Here is an 11,358-nt window from a genome sequence, read left to right on the forward strand (position 1 = left end):
AGAAACCCTCTTGAGAAACAACGCTAACTCAAGCAACAGCCTGGTCACTGCTAGGACCCAGTTGCTTTGGTATTTCTAAACATGTTGGTTTATTATGCAGTAAAGTGGGTGTCTATGCTGTACACAGACCAGCTGTCTCAGAAGAAGAAAACTGAGGCTTCAAGGAAAATGATGATGACATCTTTTTCTGCTTTTAATCTCATTGTAAAGTCTGAGGACCACAAACATGGACTACCAAATTGTTTTGTTTTTTATGTCACACTAATCTAGACAGTCAAAAAACTGAAAGCATTAGATGAGGTACACCATCTTGGACAAAACATTTATCAGCAAACACTCAAAGTTTAAGAGCAGAGTTTTGTAGTCCTAACACATGAACACCTTAGATGTCTGAACATGGCTAGAAAACCAAATGAGGAGCATCTTAATCCTGACTGACAACATTTTCTAATATCACCAATCATGCTGTAACAATGCTACGCTCCTAAATAAGATCAAAAAAAAAAAAAAGTCACTGTACAACCATGTAAGAAAAAAACCTCCCGCCTGCAGGTCCATAACTGCACTTTGACAGACTACAAAAGCATAAAAAAAGAAAATCCATAAAGATAATCATTTAAGATGAAAACATTAAGTTGATGAAGGCAAAAATGTACAGAGTTTAGTTTTACGTTCAAAATATTATACTGAAATAATGGAGGGAAAAAAATAAATTCAGACATTAAAATGTCAATAAATGAAGAGACACCAATTAATAATAAAGCAGGACTATTTAAAATATAATAAAAGTAATACTGCGAGTACTCTGTAAAAGGGAAACAATGAAATGTAACCTGTAATAAAACATCCATTCATCATCCTGTAGTTTCACACTAAAGGCCATCACGCTCTGAGCTGTGAATCCTGATTTGATGTTGATGGAATCTGAAAAGTAAATCACATCTATAGCGTCACCCCATTATGAGATGACATATCTAGGGACATGGCTGAATAGCTGCTGTAACAATTTCTTAAAATCATTTGCTTTTTCCTCAAACCTGCTCATTTTCAGGGAGGCTTATAAAAAGTGTTTCAGACTTTTAAAAACTCCCCCAGCAAAGCAAAAATGGCAAGTATGGGCCTTTGTGTAACCGTTAAGAATAAGCAGCGAAATGTGACTCAGCAATATACAGGGGAATCTGCAACAGTCCAAAAAGTTTCAATGTACAGAACGAAACAGAATCAGTAACAGTGTCCAAAAACCAAAAAAACCCAGCCTTTAGTTACTGTAAGTCTGTCTGAGAGCTGAAATCCCAGGATGAGCTGTTTAAATCTGATTGAAGAGCAGTTTTCAGTTTATAATAATTCAAAAGGGAATCTTAATTTTTAGTTACTGACAGTCAAGAATTTCTATCAATATGATAACTGGCATATAACCTTCAGGTTCTGCCCAGCAAGGCAACAGCACAGGCTCTGCCTGGCAGAACTTAACCAATAGGAGTTAATGTACAGTACTTGTGGCACTGTGGTTGCTAATAGGATATGAGCTCTAACCAACGAGAGCATCTGAGGCATCTGCATCCCAGCAGAAACAGTGATATAAACAAAGCACCTCTCCAAACCCCAGCCATAGTTATCAGGGGAATACGCCTACAGTCTGTCTATGTTGAAAAATACCAAATTCTCAATCTTAAACTCAAGAAAAAGGTAAGAGAGATTAAGCTCTTCATTACCACCACAGTATAGCATGACACCTGGTAATTCTTATTCACTAACAAGACCAACATGTAACAGCTTAAATGCGTACAGTACATGGCTCCAAGGGTCAGTATCACCCTGTCACTCCTGCCTGGTCTTAGTGGTAAAACTTGCTAAAGGAACATCTGGACACAGGCAGACGTGAGTTTACTGTTCAATAATCAAATTATTTAAAAACACTTCTCACATCTCAGTAATAGTGGCATATCTGCAGCCTGCTGCCGGGATCGTTCTTCCCTGGGCTGAAGAAAGGGTAAACAGGCTCTTCAAAGCAGGTGTCAAACATGTAGAGTCTCTTCATTGTGACGGCGTCATAGAAACTAAGACGACCATTGTCATAGTCCAGGTAAACGCCAACCCGAGGAGAGTTCCAGTAGTCTGCGACAGGGATGCGCCCATCCTCCCCGTTGGCATACAGCCGGTCCTGCAGACACAGGCTCCAGTATCCTGCAGAAGGAGTGAGGCTGACGAAGCCCTTCCTGTTGCTGCACTCAGTGGTGACTCCCAAGTACCACACACCTTTGTCTTTAACGTCCACTTCCCAGTAGTGCTGGCCACTAGCGTACTGGGCTGTAGCGAGGACACCACAGAAGCGGGTGAAGCGGGCCGGCAGGTCTGGCTCCTGGTTACGACAACGACCCTCCTCCACTTTGGTGTCAAAATCTGAGATTAGCAGGTTTGGGTGAGCAGTGTCTGGGTCTAAGGTGAGGTTCTGAGGCACTATACAGAAAGAAAGAGCAAGATTAATTCTCCACGCTCATAAATCAAGCTGAGACTGGCAGTTTTTAGAAAATATTTCAGAAAATCAAATTGAACTAAATTAGCAGACTTTACCCACCAGTATAACAGTAATACATTTAAAAAAAAAAAGTATATAACTAATTCAAAGTATACACTAAAAACATGTAAATAGGACCAGAAAATATATTGCCATAATAACTGATTGTGATATTAGACTAGGTATTGTCTTAGATGTTGGATATTTTAATATGATATGGCATAAGTTTGGTCTTTTCCTGGATTCAAAGGCTGCATGACAGTAATAGTTAACCATACATACAGTCATAATATTGATCGTGTATTTTGTCAAAAATAATGTGATGTTTAATCTTCTACTAGTTGCCCAGCCATACAAGTATGTATGCTTACTATTAAATATGTAGAATGTGCAATATGTATGATCAGATTACTAATTCCCAGCAGGACTTTTCACCACATAAGATACTCTTGTATAAGTTTGCTGCATTATGATTTTAATTTTGTGATGCAAGCTAGAGTTATGTGCTTCATGCTTCTGTGTGGCGTAAACTTACTGGTATGCAGCACATGCATCATTTTCTTCCACATGATGAGCTGGAAGGGCCCTGAGAAGTCTGTAAATTCTGTCTGACAATTAACAGTCTCGAGAGATGTGAAAGGCTTGCAATGGATGACTCTGGAGGAAGAATTAAAGAAAAATCATTTCTACTGCAATTTATGAGAATTTTACACAATCACATTGAATATATAATTAAAAGCAACTTACTCGTTGAATGTATCAGCAAGGCTCTGTTGGAAGAAAAATGACATTTAACATGAACTATCAACTCAATAACAGTCAAAGAGAAATGTGTTTATATTGTTCTTTTAACATGTAAATTCAAATCCTTCATGATGTGTTTTTGAATCTTTGGTCCACATCCTTAGATAAAGGCTGAATGAAATGCATGTGTTCTCATCTACATTTTCAGGGATGTATTTAAAAAGGAAAGTAAACTCAGTGCTGTCTTTATGGTACATACTCCAGACCAGAAACCGTTATCTATCTCAACTGTGAAGCTCCGGCAGCAGCATGGAAATGTAAAAGTCAGATCCCCTCTGAACCAAACAGCTGATCTGCTAGACTGACCTCAAAACTAGTTTTCCCACTGATGTGGCTGTGGATGTCAGTTATGGCCTTGTCCACAGCTGCCGCCTCAGTCTCCACAATCTTCAAGTTGTCATCTATGACGGCCATGGTAGCCACTTCCTCAGCATCCAGGCTGTCAAGCAGGGAGTCTCTTTCGTCTAGCAGGAACTGGACTAAAGCCCCAACATCTGCTTCAATCTTCTCCTTGAGTCTCTGTTTCTTCATCTGAAGGATGGAAAGATTTGATGTGAAGAAAGGAATATGAAAATGATAGATGTCCAGTTCAGAGTAACAGTCGCAGATGTTTTGCAATAACTATAGCTGCATTTATTTCACCTTAATTTGTTTACAAATTAAATTAGTGAACTGAAAGTTGCTTCTGCTGAAAGTGCAAGCATGCAGTATAATAAGATAAATAAGGCTCTACTTGAACTAAACACACTTCAAGATTGCTGTTAATCAGATGCTTAGATCAACGTCTATGTGCCTCAAAGTGACCAGACTTATAAATAACAGGAATAGTACATACAATTGACTGACTGTAGATAGACCTGTCCATGGTGGGAGAATTTACATCATTATTAGAGTTTCCTTGCTCCTCATGAACAACACAGAAGCACAGTGAACCAATCAGACTGGTGCTAGGACCCGGGGGATGTAAACAGTGGTGGGACTGGTCAGATGTACTACTGTAATGGACTTTTATATCCTTATTTTACGCTGTTTTATGAGTGTGTGTATGAAATTTTACTGTTTAAACCGTGTGAGACAAAGTGCAGGAATGTTTTAAAGGCAAAGCCGTGCGAGTCAACCTTCAACTTCCAGTTCCCAGCAAATGGATGCGGAGGCAGAACTCCTCCAGGAAGAAACACTGATAAGTGATGAACAAAGGGCCAACTGCTGTACCAATTAAATGTCAAAGTTGTATATTATAAAAGGGTCATGAGACCCCGGTAGCATTCCTCCGTGGGTGTTGCTAACTATGAATCTGAGTGTTTGACTTTGCTTTTTGTCTCAGCCTAATCCAGACATTGAGTCCCGTATGCATACATGCAGAGGTGGAAAGAGTACTGAAATATTCTACTCAAGTAAAAGTACCACTACTTTGATGAAATTTTACTTGAGTACAAGTACTGGTCTAAAAATATACTCAAGTAAAAAGTAGCTGTTAATTACTTAGTTACTTTTTTAACGAGTTTAACTAGTTGTTTTAATTAAAAAAGGTAAACATTTACAAATTCAGCTTCAATGACAAAACATTTATGGGGAGGTATGTGTCATTTTAGTGAAGACCATCCCATAAAACATTTTCAAACAACAAGCATTGAATTGAAGGTGGCATAAATTGTGGATTCTGTAAATTTTAGACTCTTTTTAGGCATGCTCTAGCACCCCTAAATTTGATCTCTGCACCCCTAAAAATAAATGATAAACCCTCCATAGTCTCTAAAACTTGTGGGAAAAACTGAATTATTGTTTCTTGTTTTATTTTTAAACACTTGCAGGGCATTGAATGTCAAATTCTCATTAGGAGCTGAGCCCCTCTAAAGGTCTGATCCTAGTCCTACAATCGCCCCTGCTGTAAACCATCCTTTTTTCCACCAACAGTCATACTGCAAATCTATAAATCAATACGGGTCAAGGTCACAAGAGCAATAACTTTTCTTTAAATGACCCAAAGATGACCAAACTTTTAAAAGGCTACCCCTGTTTAAAAGGCTGTGCCCCTAAGCAACATTCGCTTAATTATGTCATTTCCGACTGTCCTTTTCACATGAACAAATCATGCTCAATGCCAATGAGGTACAATACTTCACACAAAACACTTAAAGCTGAAGTTGGTAACTTTGAAGAGAGAGAGGACCTAGCAAATTTGAAGTACAACTTTCAGATCCCTCCCTCTCCGCTGCACTCCTACTCTGCCTCAAAGTCCCTCCCCCAGAGGAGGCTGACATGCACGCGACGGCACGCGACCGCGTGCACGCAGTGGTTGTTGCGCCACTACTTTCTCTACGCTCCTGAAGCCGCTCTCGGAGATATAAGCTTGACCGAGCTGAGGAGGAAGGGGGAGGGGCCTGTGAGGGGGGAGGGGGCTGTGTATGTGAGCAGTGATTGACAGCTGTCAGACACTCCATCAGACACAATCCTGGCTCTGATTGGTTCTTTTTGTCCGGTCACGGTGGATTCTGGCAATTTGCAGTAGGAGCATTAGGTGGGGCTAACTGAGCCCGTTTTTTTTTTTTTTTTTTTTTTTTTTACACAGATGACTAGTTTCATGTAATGCTGTCTTTACATAGTGACAGTCTTAGCAAATATGACAAAAAGTTATTTATAAGACTTACCAACTGCAGCTTAAAAAGTACATATTTTTAAAAACTACTTTAAGTACAACTACACAAAAAAAAACTACTAAATTACAGTAACACGAGTAAATGTAACTCGTTGCTTTCCACCTCTGCATACATGTGTGATACCAGAAGAAAGCTCTCAAAGAGAATCCCTCTTCCTGAAATCCATCTGTTACAGAAGTTTTCATAACAACTACATACCCTCACTTCACTTTTGGTGCGCTCGTCAGCCGTTATAACTTTTACACATTGAGACTTCTGCCAGTTGAGCTCCATAAGCCTCAGTTTCAACTCCATCTGCAAGAAATGTACAAGACATAAGGGAAAAAAGTTAAAGTTAGTAGTTAAAAAACAAACAAAACTGCTATTCCAGATCTAGTGAAAAGGGATGATATATCAGAGATCACACAAAGGGCATATGGTCTCTGATCTCTTCAAATATAGGACACTAGTAAACAGGAAACCATGCATCTTATCACATGCACACATGTACTTTTACCTTCATGTCATTCACAACTTCTGGTACTGGTGCCACCTCATGGTGTCTGAAACAATAAACAATGGTTCCGTGGTTTAAGAATGATATGACAAAACACTTGAACACTGCAAACACACAGTCTGTGAGATCCTTTCCTGGCTGTGATTGCAATGGAATGCAGTCAAAGACACGTTTCTTGCACATAATGATGAAAAGCAAAAAATGAGCTGATACAGTACAGTATAATTCAAAAATTCAAATAGGTTCTAGTTGTGCATTGCAGTAGTTGTAACAAAAGGCAACAACTATCTGTTGTGCATTTGATTTAGTCTCATGTATTTGCACCAATTCAATTAACTGGCAGGGTAAACACTGAGCAATGGTAAGTAATCCATGTCCAGGACAGTTGTGATGGTTAACATTTGATTTATACAAAAGAGGAATTCTTCAATGTAAAAAAAAAAACAAACAAAAAAACCTAAATGTAGTTTATAATTTCTCTACATTAAAATGAGAACAGAGCCAACCTGTGTGCTCTGGATTCCCTGCAGACTACACAAATAGGCCTCTTATCAGTCTGGCAGTACAGTTTCAGCTCTTCTCCATGTTGTTCACACTTCCCATCAACTTTAATGGGTTTAGAGGGTGCTGGACAAGACCCCAGACACTCAAGATCGTCCAGTTTGGCGACCAGGTTCTGCACCAGGTAGTTTTTAGTGAAACTTCTCTTGTTGAAAACCTAAGGGGTGAAAAAGAGAAGGTGCAAGAATTATAACCAAGCCCAAAGTCAGTGTTAACTTTTGTTAAGTGTGTGTATTATGCTTGTTTGACATTTTCTCTTTATTAGTTAAAATACAGAGCTCCCTATTGTCAGGCAGTCAAGCTGAGGCTACTGATAGCTATAGCTGGCTAACAGCTATCATAGCAACGGTAGCCACTTACGCAATGCGTAGTTTACCTGACGTTATTTTTTAAAAAGACCATTAACTCTGAATTCACTGACAAACAACAAGACACGCTAATAATAAAAACCACAAGTTTGAAAAACATAGTTAATTAAAAACGCAACACCAGCACAGAAGAATAAGCAGGTAACGGTATTCATGTTATGTGTTAAGTTATCATTACCGTTCGGCATTGAGGGCACTGATATCCGTAGTCTCCGCCATTTTCATCCCAGTGCATACAAATGCAAAACCGGCAGAAATTATGCCCGCACTTCAGTATGACAGGGTCTTTAAAGAAGTCCAAACAAATTGCACATGTTAGCTCTTTCCTCAGGTCGTCTCCAGCTGCTCCTGCCGTGGCCATGTTGACAAGCCAACAGCAGTACCACAGTTACCGCCGCGACAGGAAGTGAAGTGCGGAAGGAGAAGGAGGGCAGGGAGGGGGCTTATTTGTGGAGCGTCATTGTCCGTCTAAACCAATAAGATTTCCCCCTCTGTCTCTGTTGATACATCTAATTAATCACTTAAAAAAGGGAACGTTTCTATCATCATTAGCAGGGTTGGGGGGGGGGGGGGTACTTTGGAAATGTAATAGGTTACAGATTACTAGTTACCTTATTTAAAATGTAACACGTGTGGCGGACATACGGCTCAACAATCATTTGACCAGAGTCACCTTTGACCCTGAGATTAATAAATTGGGTCGGGATTGATATAGAGACTGACACAGTCTCTCTCTTGGACAAACAAAAATCCATTAACATTCCACTGACAAATCCAAAGTGGGAGAACTACATAAAAAGTAACATAAGACAGACCTTGGTGTCTCCTTCAGAAGTCAGGATTTATAGACTTCACTCCCTTTTTCTGCCATCAGATTGAACCCACACTAACACAATCATGTAAAGACATTCGACTACAGACTTGTCATAAATTATGGAGACACCCCATATTCTTTCCTTCTCTGTGTCTGGAAACAACACCACAGAGTATGAAAGAGAAAAAACCTATAGGCTACATAGACATCTTGGTCAATCTTTAAACAGAATATCAATTATTACTTACATCAACATCAATTACTATTACAACCATCACAGATAAATGGATATTTGATGAATTGTCATTCTACTTTCTTCTTCCTTACGTTGAAATGTTGGTATGGGTACATTACTTAATGTGAGAAAGTGTTACATTATCATACAAGGTAGAATAACAATGTGATATGCTTGATCATAATCATTCTTTCAGGTTTTAATGAGTGGCAGCTTGATGGATGAAGCTGATGTCATATCAATGCCAGAATAATGCATTGTGTGTTCTGTGTTACTGTATTATAGTATGCATTTTATAATCAGGATCAAACAATCAATGAATGATGATGATGACAAGTTTTGCAGTAAAAAGCTGGAAATTAGATCCTCACAAGTAGCTGGGATGAATCTGATTGGCCTTCCCATGGGAGAAAAAACAGCTGTACCCTTTAAACCAGGTTTGCTCTGTTTCTCTCCTCTTCACCTCACACACTCTTACTTTGGTCACCTTATATTACCATATTATTTTAACCTTCTAGTTATCCTTATTTTTTTTTATCTTAGGTTAACCCACTTCTGAGCAAAATCTATGGAAGTAAATCTGTGCCATCTGCTTTTGAATTTGAAATTTTTTGCATCGAATTTCAAACACTGAATTTTTTCATTGAAATCAGACTTTGAATTTTAAAAGCCATAGAATTTCAAGAACAGATTTTTTTTCCTCTGAATTTTTTCTAATGTTTAAAAAAAATCAGTGTAAAAAAATTCAATGTCTCAAAAAATTCAGTGTCAAAACTTCAATGTCTCAAAAAATTCAATGTCAAAAAAAAAAAATCAAAACATTTTTTTACACTGAATTTTTTTAAACATTAGAAAAAATTCAGAGGAAAAAAAAAATGCCGTTCTTGAAATTCAACAGCTTTTAAAATTCAAAGTCTGATTTCAATGAAAAACAAAATTCAGTGTTTGAAATTCAATGCAAAAAAAATTCAGTGCTAAAAATTCAAATTCAAAAGCAGATGGCACAGATTTACTTCCATAAAAATCTTAGAGGTCTGACTTTAACTGTAACCCCCTTTGTAATCATCAACATTTTCATGAGCAACTGTAAGATAATTAAACTTTTATTTTCTCAGTAACTATGATGGATTACAGTTACATTTATTTTGTAATTAAATTAGGTAACGCCGTGACATGTAACTAGTTACTCCCCAACACTGATCTTTAGGGCAATGTCTGATGAAGGAAGTACAATTACACTAGGCTGTATATAATTACATTTCTAGCTTTTGACATTTAGAGATTACAAGAATTTTAAAACATTGTATGTAATATATTTCATTCAAACATCATTGTCCCTTCTTTCACTCTCTTCTCATAATAATCATAGCAACTGATGATTGATTTGTCTGTGAATTTATTTTAAATGTGTATGCTTATGTGAGGTATACAAGGCCTAGGTTAAGTCCACAAGCCAAACTGGAAGTAATTTAAAATGCTGAGGGAGGGTGCCTCTTTCCAAGCTTTGTCTGAGGGGACAGAGTCTCAGAATATGAAACCCCCTGGCTTAGACCAAGTTCTCAATTACATATTCGCAATGTTTTACCTGCCACCTGCCTGTCCATCATTATGTTTTACTGTGTAAATCTTGTACAAGGCTAAATAAATATATAAATAAAATATATAAAATTTGAATGTTGAGGTCTCAAGTCAAGTCTTAAAGGCTAGAGTATGTCAAATCTCAAAACAGTCAAACAATTCCAATAAGTTTCAAGTGCTCATTTATGAGTCTGACTCATGCTTACATCTCAAGTCTCAGCTCTACAGTTCTGTATCTAAATACTGATTTAATTGACAACAACCTACCAGTAAGCAACAATGTTTATTCTTAAATACATATACATAAAAACCCATTCATAAAAAGACACAAAGTGATTATCAAGTTTGATTTTTTGTGCTAAAACTGTCATATACATGGGGATAACTGGCTGTGGGGTATACATTACATTGCATAGCTTGGATTGGCATGTGAGGGATGTGACTCAAAAAGTGCATTTGATGTCAGATATGGTGTTATCTCCCAATTTGTCAAGGTCAACACATCACAGTTGGCAGACTATTAGCGGTATAAACCCTCACATCCCTCGCAGATTCACACCTTCGCTGATTTCTGGCTCATGTTAATCACATTAGTTAACCCTGACACATATTGGAAATGATTGTAGTGTGATGTCTGACAACACCATAATAAGACAAATATTTAAGAACACTGATCTTAGCATGTTGTATAGTCACAGCAGAAAAAAGACACAGGTTTGACAACACATGTAAACAAGAAATTTCACCAGTGGCATCAACAAAATAATGACATAGCAGATAATATGAAACATTTCAAACGTAATATTTTTCATGTCTGATCTGTGAGCAGCTACTTTGTTTGCATCCTTTATCCCAAACAGCACTAGTGTTTGTTTACAGGAACATAATGTGAAAAGAACAGATGTCAAATAATTGTATATGTTCACAGCACCACACTTATTAGCAGTGTAACAAAGAAGTGGAAAGTAGATCTGTAAAGATTCTCTTCAGTCAGTAAATTGTGTTACAACACACAGTCCATTCTCTGTAAATGAAATAACTCCTGAGATGAGTGTTTTTATACATACATACCATAAGCAGTGTTTGGACAATGCATTTTGAATAAATATGGTCACAGAAAAACACAGTGAGGCAATATTGCAAGGATGGATAGCTGTAAACTTTGTGGTAACAGAAGCAGTGTTGACCTGTAAACACATGACATAGTAAATAACTGAGTTTACAAAAATGCAAAACAATTATAGAAAAAACAGTGTGAACAGCCCAACTTCACAACAGCAGAAATGCTCAACATATCTAAGAAAACCTTTCTCATCACATTGTAAATGAA

The 11,358-nt window shown here is 37.7% G+C and overlaps 1 protein-coding gene across 1 annotated transcript; it reads right to left on the reverse strand.

The window, feature by feature from the left end:
- Nucleotides 1-206: 206 nt before the first annotated feature.
- Nucleotides 207-7,796, reverse strand: trim47 (tripartite motif containing 47). Its single transcript, XM_053331593.1, has 8 exons — nt 7,580-7,796; nt 6,979-7,190; nt 6,473-6,518; nt 6,175-6,270; nt 3,626-3,850; nt 3,263-3,285; nt 3,051-3,172; nt 207-2,457 (listed from the first exon to the last, which is right to left on the reverse strand). The coding sequence occupies exons 1-8, from the start codon at nt 7,760-7,762 to the stop codon at nt 1,928-1,930; spliced, it is 1,437 nt and encodes a 478-aa protein (XP_053187568.1). The 5' UTR covers nt 7,763-7,796; the 3' UTR covers nt 207-1,927.
- Between the last annotated feature and the right edge of the window lie 3,562 nt (nt 7,797-11,358).

The sequence above is a fragment of the Scomber japonicus genome, chromosome 13 (assembly GCF_027409825.1).
Source record: "Scomber japonicus isolate fScoJap1 chromosome 13, fScoJap1.pri, whole genome shotgun sequence".
NCBI classification, from domain to species: Eukaryota; Metazoa; Chordata; class Actinopteri; order Scombriformes; family Scombridae; genus Scomber; species Scomber japonicus.

Bases quoted from the DNA above. Each gene is read 5' to 3' on its own strand.
- trim47 (XM_053331593.1), bottom strand. From the start codon at position 7,762: ATGGCCACGGCAGGAGCAGCTGGAGACGACCTGAGGAAAGAGCTAACA. The intron at 7,191-7,579 runs GTAATGATAACT...TTCACCCCTTAG, and splicing joins AGTGCCCTCAATGCCGAACG to GTTTTCAACAAGAGAAGTTT. The intron at 6,519-6,978 runs GTTGGCTCTGTT...TTATTGTTTCAG, and splicing joins AGGGAATCCAGAGCACACAG to ACACCATGAGGTGGCACCAG.